The sequence below is a fragment of the Neodiprion pinetum genome, chromosome 2, assembly GCF_021155775.2.
Source record: "Neodiprion pinetum isolate iyNeoPine1 chromosome 2, iyNeoPine1.2, whole genome shotgun sequence".
Lineage (NCBI taxonomy): Eukaryota > Metazoa > Arthropoda > Insecta > Hymenoptera > Diprionidae > Neodiprion > Neodiprion pinetum.
Genome location: NC_060233.1, coordinates 43,188,903 through 43,210,144, shown reverse-complemented (window position 1 = coordinate 43,210,144; position 21,242 = coordinate 43,188,903). Strand labels below are relative to the sequence as shown.

At 41.9% G+C, this 21,242-nt stretch overlaps 2 protein-coding genes across 5 annotated transcripts in view; both read right to left on the bottom strand.

The window, feature by feature from the left end:
* babo (TGF-beta receptor type-1 babo) overlaps positions 1 to 16,312 on the bottom strand; it is a 31,630-nt gene extending 15,318 nt beyond the window's left edge. Inside the window, exons 1-3 of one of the 4 annotated variants that reach the window (XM_046612859.2) lie at positions 15,586 to 16,309; positions 9,677 to 9,788; positions 6,491 to 6,648 (exon numbers count right to left, since the gene is read on the bottom strand). In XM_046612859.2, the coding sequence (XP_046468815.1) occupies positions 6,491 to 6,648; positions 9,677 to 9,788; positions 15,586 to 15,673 (358 nt within the window). In that variant the 5' untranslated portion in view covers positions 15,674 to 16,309. Of the gene's footprint in view, positions 1 to 4,869; positions 5,025 to 6,490; positions 6,649 to 9,676; positions 9,789 to 15,585 lie in introns of all 4 variants that reach the window. The other 3 variants (XM_046612860.2, XM_046612858.2, XM_046612857.2) reach the window with 3 other exon arrangements.
* Positions 16,313 to 17,086: 774 nt separating this feature from the next.
* On the bottom strand, positions 17,087 to 20,876 carry sgl (UDP-glucose 6-dehydrogenase sgl). The gene is made up of 6 exons (XM_046612861.1): positions 20,719 to 20,876; positions 19,908 to 20,384; positions 19,545 to 19,742; positions 18,747 to 19,193; positions 18,479 to 18,634; positions 17,087 to 18,367 (listed from the first exon to the last, which is right to left on the bottom strand). The coding sequence occupies exons 2-6, from the start codon at positions 20,367 to 20,369 to the stop codon at positions 18,191 to 18,193; spliced, it is 1,440 nt and encodes a 479-aa protein (XP_046468817.1). The 5' UTR covers positions 20,370 to 20,384; positions 20,719 to 20,876; the 3' UTR covers positions 17,087 to 18,190.
* Between the last annotated feature and the right edge of the window lie 366 nt (positions 20,877 to 21,242).

The following is a 21,242-nucleotide window of genomic DNA, read 5'->3' as shown; positions in this document are numbered from 1 at the left end:
AAATTTCGGAACTTTGACTACGTCATACGACCCAAATATTACGCTTGATCGATTGTACATTGAAGGAGAGGTAAACGCATCTGTGACAAAGTCGAAATTTGGTGGCCATTTTACACTGCTGTACCGAGAATGTATAATAAATTTACAACCGGGCTATGAAAAGAGAAGCGATCGACGGCTGCGTTACGTAAGTTCGAAGAAAAAAAAAAATCTATCGAGAACACTCTGAGAAAGGATATCGACGACGTATGTATGTAAAGGACGATAAACGCGACGTGGTGAACAATAAATATTTACGATCTCCCGATCACGGATATAAATAACTCTGTAATATATTGCATGACCGTCGAAAAGATGGGAGAGCAACTGATATACCTGTAGGTAATACCGTGTACCTACGAACAACGTAACTCTTGGTGGGTATGGTGTATACGTGTATGATTTGTTTGTAGCGGAGAAAACGAAATACTCTTCTCTTTGGTACATATAGTTGTAGAGAGAAGTGAAGAAACAAGAAGGAAAGGTGCCGATATTGGTATTAGATACACAGAATAGGTAGAGAGATGTAATGTGAGTGTGCGACTACAGGGCAAGGAATAATATAGGGAAGAGGCGGGCAAAATGGGCCCCCTGGACAATCAAATGGGATTTCGAAGTGTCGATAACGCTGGAAATGTATTTTTATGCCGAAGTCAAAAAAGTGGTATTGCCGAAATTTGTCTAACATTATTTCTCCCTCTTAACATTTAGACTGCCGGGATTTTGAGAGCTTTATTCCCCTTAGAAGGTCTCAAAAGGTTGTGTCTGTATCTTATATCCAACACATGTAAAGTTCCGATCACAGGAAGAGATTATATTTAGACTTTTCGGCAGTCAAAAGGTTAAGGGGGTCCATTTTTCCCGGCTCTCCCCTGTATACTACGGAATTGTACTGAAAAATAACATTAGAGAATTAGCGTCAGAAAATTATGTTACAAACGTTGGTGAAACCCAATTGAAGACCATACCCGGTATTTATAGTCAGTTCTTATATTCACAAGACGGTCATAAAGTCCAGTCATAGACTGATCGCCTCGATTTCGAGCCTTACTGAAAGTGAAAACTGACTTATACGTACATGCCGAAAGTCCAAGCGTGACAAAAAAAAATAAATAAAAAATTAATTAGTATGAAGGGAAAATTGATCGTGTCCGTTTATTGTCAGTATATTTTATATACCCTGACGTCGAACATGGAATAAAATGTAAATTCCCAATTTTAAATTCATCACTTTTGCCGCTACTGCGCATATAATTCTTAAGCATTTGTTTAGTTATGTTTATAAATTCTTCTCACTTTGAGTGAATGTCGAATAAAATGTATGAAGAAGATTTAAAAACCGCACGATTGTTTCCGTGAAAAAAATTGTACTGATTTCGTGTTAAGAACGTCACAGGAAATTGAGTTAGGGCTGTTCTCGACGCATCTGTTTGAGGTTCATTAATTTTTTAGTACCGAAAAATTAGGCAGTTCTTACGGAATTCCTTCGAGCACGGAGGACACAATGGCTTACATAGTCTTCAATTGAATTTATAAAGCAATAATCGAACAGGTATAGTATTATTATCAAGTTTATTAATAGTAGTGAAGAGTGTGGTATATTTGATGTCTCTGAGAAGTGCGACCATTAAATAATAAGTATACCGATACAACGTCTGTCTGTTTACATGAACGCATAGGTAGGCATACACGATCGTTTCGGAAACGGTGAATAATAGACGCAGCAGACACATCGTTTCTCCCATCGATAGTTGATATTCATTGGAACAATTCCGTGGAGTTCCACGTGGTAATTTTTTTTTTTTTTTTCGTACATAGATACCATTAGAGAAAAGTGCAGGAGCGAGAGGCGCTTCGCCGTTATCCCAGTAGACCACGTATATTTATGTAGATACCTACTATCATGGTGTGCTTATCGCTTAAGAAGGTTCAAAGACGTGGTGATTATGCTTACGTCTTTCTCCTACCGATTTTTCCGCCTACCAGCTGACGTGCGTATTACGTAGGTATGTATATCCATACGCTAAGACGTCAACGAGCCGGCAATGCATAAAAATCGACATCACATATACAGTATAACAATATGATATAATATCGCATACAGGCATACCTACGGGTGTACTATATAAGTATTTTCTATGTGTGCGACAGCTATGGCATGCGTAGAGAAAGCCAAGAATAGTGAAGAAGAAAGTAAGGATTGTACATCATCCCGCGGGTTACGGCCGGCTGCAGAGAGCTTCTGTTATACAGAGAATTTATGCGATCTAACGGGTGAAATCCGACACGAATAAAAGGGAAATGAAAATTTCTCATCAGAAAACTCCCCCGTCCAAGGTCCTTGCGGAGGCTTCTCTGCAGCCTGAGCTTTGATCTGCAGGTAGATACGTTACATACCAGGGGTTACTTCGGAAATGTTTTTAATACACGCCAAGAATATATAAAATATACGTATAGGTAGGCTACTGTAATATGTATAATATAAACGCTTAGAAAGTTGCCCACCAAATCTGCAAGTATGAATATTATATAAGAATAATGAGTGTAAATACATGTACGCTCAAGTAAGGTCGATTTTGACCCTCCCTAGTTTGAGTTTCAGCAAGTCAGAAACGAGGTTGGCATCGACAGTCTCCGACCAATGACAGCGGCGCGTCAAGCCGATGCCGCGTGCGTTGTCCAATCGGCGAATGTTAGACGTCAGAGACGCCAACCTCGTTATTTCTGACCTGCTATTATGATATTAAAGCAATCGGAATCGACCTCACTTGGCTTTGCTAAGATACGATAAGTGTGTGTTTGTACATATAGTATATACGTGTATAGAATGTGCGTTGGAAGAATAAAAAATTCATTGCGTGTGTGTGTTGTGAATATACATATATGAATAGATGTTACTTTGTATATGAGGCATTCCACTCCGACCCGACCTACGTATCACCCTCACCATCGACGATTTTTTTTAGTTTTAAGTATGGTGTAAAGTGTACAAGACAAAAAATTCTTTGGATCGAGAAGATTTTTTGGATCGTGGGTTTGGTGCTTTTTACTGCTCCCAAAAACGTGAAAACTAAATTGAGAATGAATAGCCGCAATCGATTGGCTTCGAATTTTGCTCATGAATTCTTTGTTGCAAAACGAAAATTTTGCGCCGAAAATGGAAGCGGGTGAGCCGTTGGTTTAGAATCTGCAGGCAGAACGAGTAATTGAGAAGTAAGAAAAATCAAATTGAATATAAATTTGAAAAAGAATAATTTATATTTAATTCGGTCTTTCTCACTCTTTGATTACTTGTTTCGCGTGTAGCTTCAAAACCAAAAGCTTGCTTACTTCAATGTTGGTGTAAAAATTTTCGTTTTCCAACAAATTACTCATGAGAAAATTTTGAAGCCAATCGACTAGGGTTATTCATTTGAAAATTGGGTTTTTGCATTATTGGGAATAGTGAAATTCAAACCCGTGGTTCAAGATATCTTGGTGAAAGATAATATTTTTGTAGATTCTACAGCATACTTATGAGAATAAATAAAATCGCCGTTGGTGAGGGTAAGACGTAGGTCGGTTTGGGGTGGAATGCCTCACGTACGATAATTAGGGGTAGCCAGTATATGCAGTGGTGTCAGAGATGTAGATATGGTAAGTATAAATGTATAATGCACATTGTACACGTGTGTATAAGTAAATAAATCACGTAAAGAAGAGAGAATTTCATGCTAGCACCGTATTCCAGGCCCTCTAATTACACGAGGACTTCGGGTTCCCGCTGAAGAATGGGGAGACCGAAGAGATATCGAAACTGGCGATGTACATACTTACGAGGGAGTATTCGAAACTTACGGAGGTGCCGAGGCCGTCGTCTGACATAATTTACCGTACATATAGGAGAGGGTACAACTAAAACCGTACATAGCTGTGATGATATCGCGGGAAAGGGTCAGCATGAGCTTTTTTACGTGAACGCAGTACATACTTGCGAAGTAAAACGGTCAATGCTACCAAGGAAGGTATCCCAGATCGACCTCTTCGATTTGATTTCTTTTGTAATATGTTATAGCAGACTAAGAACTAAGCGGAACGTATATTTTTTTATCTGCCATTAAACACATTAAGCGGTGAAATCACCCTTCAAAGTAAGGCATGTCAAGGGGCGATCTGGCATTTTTTTATTTTTTTGTCCCCTTAAGAAAATTACATTTTTCATTTTTCGTTACGAAAAAACTTTTTCATCCGGATTGGTTAAAAAGTATTATGTTCTTGTGGGTAAGACTGCCAAATCACCCCTTAACATGCCTTACTTTGGAGGGTGGTTTCACTCCCTCAAAGCGTTTGATGGCAGATGAAAAAAAATACATGTCGCTTAGTTCTCGGTCTTCTATAACATATTACCAAATAAATCAAATCGGAGAGATCGACGTGGGATACTTTCCTTTTTAGTTCTACACGGCTGTCGCATCCCGAGCCGGACCGCCGACTGTCAGGACGTATCTATAACAAGTTTCACGATGCTCCGAAGTGAACGGATGCTGTGCCCGAGAATTCGTCATAGGTATATCTGAGAAGCTGATTCCGGCCACCTCGAGGACTAAGCTTGCGATATAAAAACTGTAGATCACACATTGATTCCGGTTCATTGGCAGTGCGTAATAATGGCTCGGCGAACGAATATTACGGGCGGCGCGATTCGTTTGAATACTAAAAAAAGAAAGATAGAATAATTGGCGAATGAATTTTTGTTGTATTTGGGTGCAGAGCGGAAAAGGACCGAGCGACCTCCGTTTCGTTTCGTAACTCTTTCGGTGAAAAAACTCCGTCGGAAGAAGGAAACTGTACCTGTCGGGGATGTGGGATGAAGCTGCGGTCGTCGGCCGCGATTGCAAAAATCCTCGGAGCAGCACTCGATGACGAAGGTCGTGTTAATTGTGTTGCTGGTGAAGCAGAAGATCCGCGGTTCGGCTTGCTGCGGGGGTAGCTGTTTATTCACGCACCTTCAACGCCATTTTTAATTTCAATGGAATACATCGATCGATTTTACTTTTTTATTATCTTTGCTAACCTAGGATTATATATTATATGTAAATGTATGCGTGTGCGTCTACGTGTATGCAGCCTAGGTAGGCATCCTGTCACCTATAATACACGATTATAGGTATGTACCTTGTAGATATCTGTAATTATTCTATACAATGCAGACGAGGGGTCGAAGATGTTGCGGGCTTACACATTATTTATACGAATAAGACGAAAATATCTGCAGGGGGAAAATCGAAGTGGGCTGTGACCCCGCTTCAACAACTTCACTGCACACAAGTACTTACGACGACGTTCTTCGACTGCACGGACTTGCCTGCAGCAACGGTAGGATCATCATCTCGGTGAAGCGTATCGTGATCACTATCATTATTATTATATGTATGCTATACCATCGGTACCATTGTTACCATGTCCTTTCGTTTTTCCCTTTCTCACGCATATATACTATATACGTATACACGCAATCGGTGTCTTTTTCTCGAGTAGTTGTTGTATAGCCATAAAGACTAATGTTCGTAATTATTATTGATGCAGTAAATCTCTAACCTCGGCAGTATTTCACGCGCGTAAAATTAACACAAAATGTTTGCTAATAATCTAGGAAAATAAGAATGTCAGCAAAACTCAAACAAAAAAATGACAAAAAAAAAAAGGAAAAAAAGAAAAGAAACCAAAACAGCGTGCAACGAAACACCAAGTAAAATAACACGTGAATTAACGAACGTAACGGTCGGGGGGTAGCCAGTTCGAAGTCTTGGAGATGATGCGCGTGCTCGGTTTAGAATTTTATAGGTATTATAGGTGCATTGTGGTGTAAATGTTAATTTCACAATAGGAAAGAAAATGAAGAAACGATGAAAGATTGCAAAAACTAATCAGGGCAAATCTGAGCAATATGTAACTCTGCAAGATATCCTGGAATTGCATGTATAACCCAACGACGTGTTGCGGTGGTGGTTACAGATATGCGATATCCAACTTGATTCAAATCTTCCAGAGATAATTTGATTTTCGCGTATGCGTGATTTGACGGAAATCACCGCTGCAACACACCGAGGTGATACGACAAGCGGAATAACGTTAGACTTGTCGGCGCAAAGAGGGGGAAAAAAAAATTTAAGAAACAGAATGAAAAGTAGAATAAAAAAAGATCGTGAATACGTCGTATAACGGAGAAAAAAAAATTCATAGAGAAGAACTGATGAGTAATAATGGTGAAATTAAAACTACTACACAGAAGGTACGAAATATGTAATAATAATATAGGTGCAGTTAATATGAAAATATATATTATTATGTGGTTGTTATTCAAGAATCTGCTGCGTAAGAATATATTATTTATTTATGTGTCTATTTGGTTAGATGGTAAATGTATTATGTCGCAAATGCCGCACACTGAATGGCTAATCCAATATAATACCTGAGGGAATTTTTGGCGAGTCGGTCGGTGAGATAACCGGAACTAAATTCGCATTGCAGTTATCAGTTTTGCAGCATATTACCGCCTGTTTGTTTCTCCTTCGGTCGGAGCAGAATACGGGTTCCTCTGGCGGATACCATTTTCCCTGATCGAAGCACCTTACGGGATTATATTCAATCGTTATTTACACTACCATACTCGCCTCACTCACTTCTGCTCGCGATGCAACATTGTATTACATGTATAATCTCTCAATATCAATGATCCCTTGTTCTTTTAACATATGCGTGTATAACTTGTAATCATTTCCCGCCATAATTAGCCGTCCGTTAACCGTTTGCACTTGTAACTGTTTCCGCTCTCTCCTGCATTGCCAATTTTTCAGCTAATTACTCGAGTAATTTTTACGACAGTTTTAAAAAAATTTTCAACTTCACCAACGCTTTTATGATATGGTATCATTTTACTTTTAATCTGTTACGTAGAAATACACCGAAGCTCAATCGAAGGTGAGATCAGAGGCCTTCGCTACGGAGTCGTCTTACACAGGTATGTTAATTTGCATGTATATAATAGCAATTCCCTTTCTGTTCATCTGTACAATTTCGACCTTTATTCTGATATTGAGGTCTTCTTTGGCACATGCAGTTTTTGTTGAATGTAGACGCGTAGAGATACGAATCAGCAAATGCAGGACACAGTCAGTGGAAATACCTTGGCATACGGAATATAATCTATATAAATGGTACGGTGGTTGCGCAGGTGATTGGAAATTAGCATAAATAATTAATTTCGTCGTTGGCACAGATGTACAGTCCGTAATACCAATGCAATATTAACGACCGAATGATTTATTACAAAACAGCTACTTCTCATTGTCAGACAATTCGTACTACGTATCTACTGAACGTGAAATTAATTTCTGCAAGCCGAGCAAACGCGAGCTTCGAGTAAATTTTATTAATCCCGGTGGAAGAAGCTGCGAACGAAAGTGGAGTGGTTTTCAATCATTATTAATCATTCATGCGAGGTGCGAAATGTAAACGTTCAACGTCGCAACTTCTCGTAGATATCACGTCAAATTTCGATTAGCCACGGTATGAACACCTACTTACAGGTATACAAATGCGCCGGGTCGACGGCGATGTGCGAAGGTCTCGAAATTGCCGCATGCAGTGTGCATCGTGTGGTAACGTAACACATACGTATATGGTATGTATATATGTATATATATATAATACTATAGGTGTATGAAATGAACGAGGACGCGCGAGAGTGCAAAAGCGTCTGAATTTGCATTAGAGAAAAAAAATAAATAAAATTAAAATCTGGGTACCCGTCTTTCGGTTGACTCGTTTGACTCGAGTACGTAATTGCAGTGAAAAAGAGGTTCAACACCTTCGATGTTATAATATCGTCTTGTCGTCATTAGCAAAAATTTTCAATTTGAAAAATATTAATGTAAAAATTTAAACAACCCACCGCGCGCAGTTTATTATTACAGCGTATTCTTTTTCATAATACGCTAAAATGAATATTGTTAAACTCGATCGAATGAGGGCTGATTTTGATTCGCTTTAATTTGGCTACCCCCAACCTCCACCCACCCCCGTCCATAACGTACAAACAATTTCGCCAACTTTGTACGGTTTCCGTGAATAAGATCCGTTCACTCTTTCTCTCTCGGGTAATTGAACTTAATTTTCCGTTTGTTTTCCTTTGACGTGTTTTTTTTTTGTCTTTTTCTTTTGATACAACTACCTCCCTTTCCCCTTCTTCCTTCGTTCTACCCCAAGTTATTCTCTGTAGACGGAGTGTAAATCGAGAGCAGGAATAGATTTATTGATGATAAATAATTGCAACGCGAATTACATCAATGATACGAGGCATCGTACACCGGTGTTGTATGTGTGTGCAATACACTCGGAGAGGTTGAATTTACCTACAAAGGTGTTTCATCATATATGTAAGCTTATAGCTAAAAATTCTCTGGAAAACTTCCAACGTTCCGTCTAAAATGATTTAATGTATCTGCAAATTAGCCACGACGTCTTTATACCTTTAATGACGAGAGGCTGATTTGTCAGTATTACAAAAACGCTGCGTTCAAATCGTTTATTCTCCGTCGTGCTTTTACACCTTCAAGGGTTGCTCGGCTTTTATCCAAGGCATTGCTCCATCCAGTCGTCGAAACTTTCCGTAAAAATTCTCACCATTGCAGCATTGTCAATTCGTTCGCTGCGGTCAATCCATCCTCGCACCTTCTCTAAGGTTCCCGCCATTTCCTTCAGACGCCCCACGGAGATACAAGAAAACGGACGGTCGAAGATTTGAACGCAGCATTTTCTTACAATAAGATACGCTTTGACCCTGCTGCCACTCGCCGGAAATTTTTAAAGAAATCCGGTAAGAACTTTGTTCAATAGCCAATCTAGGCTCGTTTTATTCGATTGTTCCTCACGTTTTTGACATTGATGTCATCCCTTTCCAACATTAAATTTTTTTGAGTATCGACACTTTGCCCCTACTTTATTTGAAATTTCATCAAGCGTTCTCTCGATATGTATAATTTTATAGATATGTATACGCACGACACTGATAAATTTACAGACACCTCTATTACGAGCAAATGAAATTCAATCTTTCCGAATGTACGTACGTACATATGCATCAGCCCAAATTGCCACTTGCACTCATTGACTGACGAATGAGAAGAAAAATAAATAAATAAATAAATAAATAAGTTTAAATAAAGAAAAAACATCGCATCTAAATGGCTCCGTTGTTATTGCGACCTTTGTCGCTGACCTTCCGCGACACACCCTATGTATGCATAGATATACATACACGCTATTAATCTATAGTTATCGGAAAAATGGAAATCGTGTACAAATATTAATCAAGTCCGACCGATATCATGGTCAAATCCATGCTTGCTGCTTTTGTTTTCTTTCTCTTTTCACATTTGATCGACACGTCGTTAAGGCCGTGCAATGGTATATAATATAGCAAACGTCGTATGGCTACAAGTATACATTATATTATCATATTTATAGATGCCTAACACACTATTGCTGTGTCATACTCTCGAGAAGTTTTCAATTCGTAAATTTATGATGTAAATATAAACGTAAAATTCAATGTATGTAATAAGATTGAAGCAATTAAATTGCTCCGATGCGTTACCTGTAGGCATACGTTTTCACGCCATTATCTAGAGATGTACTTGCAAAGCAGTACCCGTCTGTCTCGCACGTGTAATTCGTATCCTTGCAGTAGTCGCAGTGGCACTTCAGACCTGAAAGAATAAAAGAACAAAGCCAATACGGCATCAGACTCGTCTGCGGAATAGCATTATATAGAAAATATATTGTCAAAATTCTAAAATGTATCCGGCCTTTTGTGAACATCGCAGGTTTTCGATCCTTGCATTAAAATGTGTACAATACATATATTCCATGCACCGCAGGTTCGGTCATACACGTAACACGTATAAAGTTTTCACGTGGAAAAAAAACTACGCTGAATGTTTAAAAATTAAAAAAAATTTTGGAAAATGCATCGAATCGCCGATACTCTTATACAATTATGAGGATAAAATTGAACTGCATTTTTCCATTTCTAAAAAATTTAACACGCTTGGCTACTAACTCACAATCAGTCTGCTAGCTTCAGCTTCGTGAAAAAAACGATCGATTACAGAAACAAGCTGGAACAATGATGAAGTTTACGTGGAACAAAGAAAGGTGGCGAGTAAAACTAGCCACACATTTGCGGCAGGTGCGACGTGAGCGCTTCAAGGGTGAAGGGGAGGACTGTGAAGTGAAATTTGGGGTTGCCGCCTCCTCTTATCGTTACGTTAGCTGATTGTGAGTCGCGGCAGGGCGTGCATCCACATGCCACGGGACGGCACGAGGCGTCTTCTCGAAATAACAGAACTGGTTTAAAACTTCCGCAAGACGAGACGAACATCCGTCGTCCTCGTCGTCGTCGTCGTCGTCGCCTATATCTCCGGACGCACCTAATAATAGGATCGTCTAGTCTAGTCTCAACTACTTCCCTCCGCAGCTCCGCTCCGGGTTGTCTGTCGGTCTGGTGTAGCAGCTAGCTAGTAGTCGTGACTAGTCTAGGTATCATTCGCGTCGCTCGCGAGGTCGGCTCTTTACTTTTTCCCTTCTCATTTTGTTTTTAGGTATAGCTCGAGGAACGCAGAGACAGGCCACTGCCTCGGCCGCAGCCGGCGGCGGCGAGGGTCCTGCTTTCTACCGACTGCGTGCATGCACACGTGTCCGCACGCATAGCATACTTACGCTCCAACCATCCATCCATCCGGCAGCCAGCCTAGCCACCTTATCCACGCGCGCATGCTTTACGACTTGCGACTCCCTCCACGGCCTTTACCTTGTAATGACATTCTATCGCCGAGTTGGTCGGGACGATATCGTCCACCGAAAAAATTTTCCTCCCAAAAAATATGTCTAGTTCGGCGCAAAACTGTCTCACATTTGTTGCACAACGGCACTGTAATAGACATTACGTATGAGCTATATTGAACGCGTAGTCTGATCAATCTCAATGAGTATTGTACATCTTCCGAAGAGTGTCAAAAGTTTGATATTACATCGAGAAATCCTCTGCAATGATCGAAGCGAACGTCGAGCTCCGATTTGGGGGTCTGGCAAATATGGTACAGCCTAGAAATCAACTACTCTTGGATAATTCGATCATTGATGACGGTTCGATCGATGTTGTCAGTACGCGGTCACCCTGAATGCTACAAAATTCAATTATGATAAATACAATTCAGTGATCAATAATTTTTCGGGATTCCTATGGCAATTAACGTGATACGTTGCGGCTACGTACGTACATACATACATACATAACCTGAAAGTGTTCTATACGTACTGCGGACGAAAGTCGAGATAAAAACTTGTTATCTCTGAGAGTCGAGTGTTTTCGTAACCACTTGTCAACAACAAGACTCTTTATGAGTCATCGAGGCTTGGTGATAAAAAATCGAAACATCGAGAGGTGAATTGAAATCTGCGAAGCATCGACAGGAATCGACGATATACCGTCGTACAAAATCCATTCCCGTTGTACATCTCTGTTGACGCAGGCGTCCGCATGTATTTTATACTTCGCATAGACATATGTGTGCAACATACGTTATAGCTAATTTACGTACGCAAATGAATTTGTGTATTCAACGCGTACCAATGTATGCATTTTCGAGATAAGACGTAGGCCGTAATAAACGACGCGTCGCGCGTCGCAAGCACGGAGGTATGAGTTCACGTTGTATACGTTACTTGCAGCGGCGTCCTATACCCACATCCTTCGGACTTGTCCTTGGATAAATTGTACGTTGTACACACGAACCTTATACCTACTCCACGGTCTAAGGTTACCCCCGAGTGCCTGTAATACGGATCGACGTGCTGAGCTGGCAACCGTTTCCATTTCTTAACCCATCGCGTGGTCACTTGCACGAGGTGTAACAAGTCGAGGTTGTTATCGAAGCGTTATACGTAAATATAAACATATTATACTTATGTATATGCATTATGCATATAGTGGAGAAGAAATAAGAAAAGAAAGATGAAGTATGAGATTGAATTAATTATACGATAATATCCGATAACCGCATGTCACAATTCGACGGGATAGCAGAGCGAAGAGGAACACGGTATGGTTTTGACGTGCCGTATAGCGATGTAAACGAGCGACGAGTAAATTATAAAATTAATTAAAGTGGCGATGCGAGTAAGCATACGTATGTAAGCTCTCCCGTTACCGCTGTACCACGGAGTGAATAATTGAATTCAATTGCATGAAGACATTATCGCTAGCCGCTGCTCGCGTGACTTAATTTCTTACGCTTCCTCCGTGTGATTATATAATATCTTACACTCCTTCACTCCTCCAATCCGTATTGCATGGCTATTCAGTTTCACCTGGCGACACATGTGCAGAGAGCCAACGGTTCGTTCGCTGGACTTTCGTAATGCGAATGCCGCGAACAAACAACAACCAAAGAAGAATAAGAAAAGGAAGAAGAAGAAGACTCCTTGTCGCCGCCACCCGTTCCCTTCTTCTTCTTCTTCTTCTTCCGCCACCTCCTCAACGAGAAAAGTGCATTTTGTAACATTGTAACACAATCCACTTCAAGTGGATAAAGTTATCTTCAGTCCAGCAAGTATTACGTGACATGATTCCCTCCTCGCATCCTGTCTTCGTCTTTCGCAGTGAGATAAATCGTGCAAACAGCGTGTTACACGTGATGAGACTTATTTCTGATACCCGTGTGTTTAGGTATACTTACGTTACGATTTATTGCTTTTTGCGTATACCCATGTTACATGGAAAATAGGAGTAGAGGACCTACCAAAAAGTAGCAAGTGCCCCTTGCTACCTTGACAGCGAAATAAACGGCTGGTGTGATTCATTGTGTGGAGATTTAAAGGTAGGAATAGGAGATTTTTTAATTGAATTTGCTGAGGAAAAACCCGTTATTTCGCGATTTTGTAATTGTCTGAAATTCAGTAAGCCGTAATAAACCAAAACGCACTGATATTTCCAAATTTTAGTTCGTTAAAAATCATTGTAAGTTAACGAAAATAGTGATTTTGTTCCCCAATGTTTCGTTACGATAACGTTATTAACTCCAACCTCGTGGTTCACCGTGGTACAGCAAGTCAACCTTCTTGCTGCATTTAACCTTCGTTCGTCACCCACACACGTCGCCAGTTTCGACTTAAAGGAGCATATACGTACACAGAACGCATACATGTAAACCACGTACGTGTATTTTTTGGTAGACTCGCGTGCATAGAATTTCATTTTAAGAATACGTACAGGTAAACGTGTACGTATTGATGTTAAATTATTTGCAATACTAAGTGCTAGTTATTATCCCGCTACCCGTTTGTGCACGTCTCTTTCAAGGTTCTACACCTTTGTCCGTTCACCGTGCCGGCTCGGCGAGGGGAAACGAGGGGGGAGCAGGAGGAGGGGGAGGAGGAGGAGAAGGAAGGACCGAGGAGGAACGGACCGCCGGTGTGGTGGTGCGCCTCGGCTAATGCGAGAGATCTAACATAAGCGATTCACACGTCATTTCCGGTTAGCCAGTTTAGTTCTTACAGATCTCGACAATGTAAGCTCAGGAGTCTGCCGCTCTGCAAGGCGGCTAGTATATTTGAACGGCAGGTGCGTCGGTTCTCCGGCGGGTTGAAACACGTCGATAACCCCACTGTCATGCCCATCCCGCGCAATTTTAACGATTCGGCGATGCGACGAGAGTATGCGTATTTTAGTTAGTAGCTTTACCCGGCTTTATCAGGTATTCAGGGTAACCCAGGAAGGTGTACGTGCGTGTGTATCGTCGTCGTTACCGCCGGGTCACGACTAGACACGTCGAGTTTCTTATTCTCTTTCGTCGGAGTAAGGAACGCACGTCCGCAACTTGGCACGTTTCGATCGCCGTAAGCCCCATGATCGTGAGCCGTTGCACCCTGCGTGCCGTTCCCCTCTCTCGACACGGAGGGACGCACCTTGGCGGTCCTTGCAGGCTGCAGTTCCTTGTAGGGGATTGGAGAGGCGTAAGGAAGAAAAATAAAAGAGAAGAAAAATATTGCCACGATGGGACATGGACTGTTATTTCTATTCGGCTCGAGAATATCACCCGGTAGATTATTTGTCTTGGCCGCTGCCTGGGGCAACTCGCGAAGCATGCCATAACGACTTAACAAAACGAGTTTAATTCACGTCATTAGCGCACGCCTACATTCGGGTCCCCCTCTTTATTCATCTCTTTTACCCATTCCGACCTCGCACCGACAACTTATTACAAAGAGGCCCCACCTCACAATCAGCCCGAGGAAACGCTTATGCAGAGGATTCGGCGCGTACCTGGATCCAGCGTAAGATGGATGCTTCGCATACCGCGGAATAGTGACGAAACTGACGACAACGCGGATTATACCTATTCGTTCTTCCTGCGTTCCATGCGAGACGTTTGATGCTTCGACTCGGCGAAAACCTAGAAAACCACGTGCGATGTAGGCGGAACATCGTCATCGTGATCTGTCGTCTACCTGTGACACGTTTGGACACGCAATGTAAGAACATTGATAGATTCGTGCATAGCGGCGACGACGCCACAACAAACCCTTGGACTCTCCCCTAGTGTCGTTACAATATTTGAGATTCGATTTACGATTTTTTTTTTCTTTCTCCGTGTTTGACAAGAGATCGACGAATCTGGGTAAACGGAGCTATCCTTCAGGTGATTCGTCGGTGGTGCCGCATCTTAAGGGAATTAAAAAATAATACAGTCGTTTCTCAGATTGATTGGTTTTTCGTTTTCTTTTTTACATCCGTGCCAACGCCCGCGAATATTGTACTTCTCCAAAATACTCAAGGCACGTTTCAATAGCAAGATAGCGGAGGGATATCGTATGAGATTAAAAAGTAAAGGGCGATCCAGATGATAGAGCTAAAACGACAAATTGGGTCGTGTCACGTAATTGACGTACGTGTGCAATTGCATGTACATACGTATGTATATATATTGCCGGTGCAGCGATGCGATGTGCAGGGCTAGCTGACACAGTGGGATCGTGTAATATTTATGCACGTGCATGTATATCACCCGGTCGAGTTGTTTCGGAGCAGTGTGGGGTAATCGGGTTTGCTGCTCTGCTTATTTATTGATATTAATCGTTGATAAGGATGAAAATTGAGCAATAAAACATGCATAGCGTACATCAAGATAAAGCAGATGATGCTTTTTGCGCAATATTGATTTAATTCGGTAGAGTTGCTGTGTAAACAGAAAGATGGAGAGAGAGAGAGAGAGAGAGAGAGAGAGAGAGATTGAGGGGGGGGGGGGAGGGGGGGAGGGAGGTGGGACATTTACGAAGGGTCGGACAACGGACGAGTGATATGTATGGCCAACTTGGCAGTTAAATCGACGTTCCTCGGTTTGTTCTTCTCCCTTGATCCGCCTAAATCGACGTCACAGTGATTCTCAAGGGTACCTATACAATATACATGGAAAGTATTGAGAAATGACGAAGTCTTTTGCATACCATTTACGAAGCATGTTTGAAGTAAACACACGAGCGCCAGCGCAACCAGCAGACCCGTCGTCTTGCACGCCGTAACACTTTTCATCATCGCTAAATAACAATAATGCACGCCACTTAACACAATCTCATCGCTCTTCTCGCTCCCTTAATAGTACAACACTTGTTCACATTTCGATCATCATAACGCCGGTTGTCATTCCTGTCGTCCACGGCGTTTGCGATACTGATACAGGTTACGTGAAATTGTTATTCACTCGATTTTGCGAACAGTTCGCAGCCATTTTCTGCAAAATAGGCCCAGCCTAGTTTGCAAGCGTATATACTATATCAAGTCCGCATTAAGTCACCTTCGATATTTTAACGACGATCCCTTTCGCACTGGGCCACGTCCGTTTATCCCTCATGTTCATGGATCCACCACCGGTTATCTTTTGTCACGCGTATTTCAACCGAGTTTACTTACGACTTTCACATCCGAGGTAAACCTGTCGTGCAAGTGTTAAGCGGTTGTGACACGACGCCATGACACGCTCGTTGGCACGAGAGTCGAGACGTGCTACCCAGAGAGTGGCATTGACTCAAAGTTCTTTTTCTGGTGGGGGTGGACGACTGCTCGGCGAATCCGAAATGATACTTTTATCCAAGACCACGAAAGTCGCCACCTATGCAACGGTGTCGCGATCCAATCTTGGATTGATGTAACAAATTAACAAAACACGCCGAAATCTTGCACTGCTCCGAAATGTAAGACAGCGTATGATCGCGAAAGTCACCAAGGTGAGTTATCAACGCTGAAAGTCCCAGAAAATCACAATCGAAACAACACCCGTCGAGATCAACGCCCTCAACGGCCAAACTATGAACGATAAGATCAGCATCGCCAAGCGGTTCAGCCCCACCTGCACCTAGTGTTTCCAGACCTGGAAAAAAGACCGTCGATTTTGTTGACGTCGTTCGGTTGTGCGATATTAAAAAATTTGCATGATTCCGTATGCATGTCCTCTTACCTTACCTCAATGTCTTTTTTACTCGGGCGAACCAGAAAGAGATGCCGATACAGTGCCGAATGTCCAAGGTATCGACAAATTGCTCATTGCACGAAGAGCCCATAATCATCTGCATTCGTGCACGAAATCTGCACCGCAACTAGATAATCCACATGTTTTGAGTAAAAACTTCACTACCGAAGGAAAATTATTGTAATATACCGTAAAAAATTTCGTATATTCGTTTCCAGCGAATTCATATCTACAACACTGCAAGCTGTGTCAGCAATATGATTCACGTAGATAATGGATACGCTTTAAGTATTCATTTTCGGTATATATTCATCGGCATTGATGCTGTCTTCACAAAAATCGAAAACACAATAGCAATTCTTGCTAACTATCGGAAATCGCTAGTTCAACAATGCAGTATTTATGCGGCCACGCGTTTTTGCCACCTCGGTACATTTCTAGAAGCAAAGGATGTTGTCAAAAACTGCAACGCGCGGTTGATGTAGTTGTTTATCAAATATATTTAATATATTCTATTTGTAAAAAATATATGGACTAAAAGCGTGGCCGATTTTCGATCCATCTACGATACATGATATATCATACTCACGTATACGTATACGTCATGCGGTATGAATCATTCGTATAATTCGCAATATTTGTAGCACCATTTAAACGATTATTGTGTATCCGTAAAATAATTTATTGGATTTGAAGATGTATAAGTAGTAAGACTTAATTATTCGATATCCCATCATTCTGCAATCGTCCCTTTTCAATACAAAATTCAACTCCTATACTTACTTATTTTATAATTATTGCTTTCTGCATTTCCTAATAATTTGTAAATGCGGATTCCATTAATACTTCTGATCGGAATATCACTAACCCACGCACGTACGAAAATATTACCGATGGCTCCAGTTTATTACCGTCGGAAGTGATAAAATAAACCGACACAACGACCAGTCTGTCGGCATAACTTGAGAGAAACATGAGCTTGTTTAATAAAAGTCTCATTTAACCGGAATATTGGACTTATATAATATAAATACTGGGCTTAAAAACTTTATACCGGTAACTACCTTATTCGAGTTCAAACCTGTCGCTATATGTAACTCCCAGGCATTCTCACCAATATTGATAGGAAATTGAGTTTTCAGCAAGCATGCGCAGCTGGTTAAATCGTTAGAATATAATTAAAAATCCGTATTCATCAATTTGTATAGTCTGCGTAATTCGTAGCGGCAACCGAGTCTAATACTCAATGTTATACGATGATGGAGTCATGTAGTTATGAATTAAAAAAAAATCCCACCGCAGCAGGCGTCAATAATTTCGTACTACTTTGATACAGCTGCAATTCAGTTGAGGCAGTATTGGGCTGCTTATAGTTAAGGAATTTCTTTACATAAATCGTAAGGAAACGGCCTTCCCCCCACCACGAATCACGTGAAATTTCGGGAAACTGCTTTGCCGCACTGTGTCACGTCTCATCAAGTTTCTTCAATTGAGTGAAAATTATGTTAAGCACCAAATCTTCAGCAAGCTCTTCACGGCTGAAAAGCCTGCAGTCAAGTTCCGTAGTAAATATATCTCGTCGCAATTCACATCTGACTTTGACTGCCCCACGATCTGGAGACAGCCGTTCTAGCCAACTTTTTACCAATAGTCTGTACGATAAAACCGATTCTTTGCAACGCGTTGTGGTCCAGTATCTTCCGCCCGTCGAATATGTACGCCGGCTTCATCATTCCGGCGTAAATCTTTTCATAGTCCAAGGCCTGTAACGTAATCGCGTTGAATCGATAAAACGCAGATCAATGTTAACGTATGTATACGTATACGTAGGTGCACACCTCCGGCAATGCAACGTCGCGAATACTAATAGTTACCATAAACTCATCCCACTCGGTGCAAAGCACAATTGCGTGAGTGTCCTTCGTCGCGGAATAAGCGTCCCTGTAGATACTGACGTGCCTCTTGATGTTCTCCGGGTGGTCGGTGACACTCGGATGAGTCAAATCCTCCATTATTTGGGACTCCTCTACCTGTATTATGTATATATGAATTAAAGTTCACGCGCAGCCCGTAGAGGGATTTTTAGGTGAGAACTGAAGGTAACTGAAATTGGAGAGGTATTTCCTTTTATCATTTTATCACCTTCGGATCGTATATGTGGAGCTTCGCTCCCTCGTCGAGTAATGTCTTGGCGACGTGGATCGCGGGTGACTCTCTGGTGTCCCCGGTATTCTTCTTAAATGCGAAGCCAAGCATGGCGATCTGTTTGTCGGTAACGGTGTTGAAGAGTGACTCGATCACTTTGGCGGAAAACCGGGACTTCTGGTACTCGTTCATGTCTATTACTTGCTGCCAGTACGCCGCTACCTCGGGAAGGTTGAGACACTCGCAAATATATACCAGGTTTAAAATGTCTTTCTGGAAACAGGAACCTCCGAATCCAACCGATGCCTGCAGGAACTTCGATCCTATTCGCGAATCCCAGCCAACGGCCCGTGCGACCTCGGAGACGTCCGCACCTGTCGCTTCGCATACGGCGGATAGCGAATTAATGCTAGAAATTCGTTGGGCCAGGAATGCATTTGCCGCCTATAGAGTGATAGATTCAAAGTTAGTTAGCACCAGCTGTGAGTTAGGACGGGCTGAAGGTCGTTGTATGGTATATTGCAGCGAACGCGTCGAAGGTTGCATTTTGAAATACTCAACTGTGTTTCATATCGTAAGCATAGAAGAGACGTGAACGAGGCAACGAATACGTTAAAAAATGTTGGCATACATCTGTCTACTGATAATTGTAATGTTTTCACGTTCGTTGAAGCAGATATCAGTTGCGTAGATATACGTGGATTAAACAAATCGATTCTACCACGATCACAGCTGTTCAATCAAAAAAAGTGATGGATTTTCGTGGTATTGTGGAGTTATCGCAACGTTACCAACCAGTTTCGACAATTCTGAACTCCAAGTATTCGTTGTCAATATATTTGCTCTGGGTATCCAGCGCTCGTAGACCTTGCAAAGTTCTTCTATCGCTGCGTGACCTTCGGGCGAATTCTCACCTCCGATCAATACTCGATCGGCATTCACCAGGTCGTCGATGGCTGTTCCCTCGGCCAGGAATTCCGGATTTGAGAGAATCTGAAATGCGGTGATTTCATCGAATTATAGAACTTTGCCTCCTGTGAATTGAAGTGTGTAATCAATTTTGCGTGCAGGACGTTATCTTTTACACAGATATAGCGAATCGTTCGCAGTGTCTAGAACCACTGCTGTGTCGTGTCTGAGAATGGGAGTAAAAATTACCTGATACGACACACCTGGCCTGTGATTCGCCCTGAGAATATTTAAAATACTCTCGGCAGCACGTACCGGCACCGTGCTCTTTTCAACAACTATTTTGTCCCCAGTTGCGATTTCCGCTATCATTCGAGCCGCGCTTTCGACGTACTTCAAATCGGCGGCTCTGCCTCTACCATTGCCGAACGTTTTCGTAGGCGTATTGACGGAAATGAATATCAAATCTGCTTCCTTTATTCCCGTCTCTATATCCGTCGAAAAAAAGAGATTTTTCCCCCGGCATTTGCCGACTACCTCGTCCAAGCCGGGCTCGTAAATCGGCAGTTTCTCCGAATTCCACTGCGCTATTCTTTCCTTGCTCTTATCGACAACCGTCACGGTGATGTCGGAACATTTCAAGGCAATCACGCTGCAGGTGGGTCCACCGACGTACCCAGCTCCGATGCAACAGATTTTCTTTATCGCCATTTCTCTTGCTTCTTCCTGCAAGGAATCGAATATTTGTATGAATTCAAAATTTGAACCGTGACGCGTCCCCCGTATTTCGCGCCTTAATCAGCGCTTCGGATCGATATGTGTAAATAGTGCATATGAATTGTTTGTTTCGAAATCATCGAAGTACGTCAGCTGCTCGATTAGAGTTCAACTCCTCGTTTGTTTGGAACAACGTGATCCGAAATAAAAGATATTTTCCTCATCCACGGGCATGAAAATAATCAATTATTCTTAGGTTACTATTAGAGAGAGTGTTGTGATAATTTTCTGAATGAAGTTCTGCAAATTAAATATTATTTCCAGTATACGTATTTGAACTCACCGTTACTCGCCACGGTTTTAAAGACGGCGAAAAGCCCGTTGTCTATCCGATATCCAGTTGACGTTGAATAATACTATTCTACGGATTGATGCCGTCGGACGCTCAACGTCACCTAAAACCCGCAACGAGTATCTCGCGGCTCCATCGACGACGTACCCCTACCCGCCGTTCTGGGGTCAGACACGTACGGTTCGCCGATACTTGGCAACGTCGCAACTTCATATCTCTTTAAGTGCGCACGCGCGCTTTCGAAGGCTTTCGCTTTACTCGGAAGACCAGAAATTTATAATTCCGCGTGAAATACCATTCGAAGCGACGCGCGATGCCTGGCCGTAAGAGTAGATTCCCTGTATTCCACAGCTGCTAAAATACTTGCGCTATTTCAAATATTTACCTACATTTGCACCAGCTTAAGCAACGTCATCGATAATCGCAGCCAATCCAGCACTGCCAAGAAGGCCTGCGTCGTAAACGATCTAACTTCTACGCGCGAACGTTCGCGCTAACAGTTGTTCATATTTGCA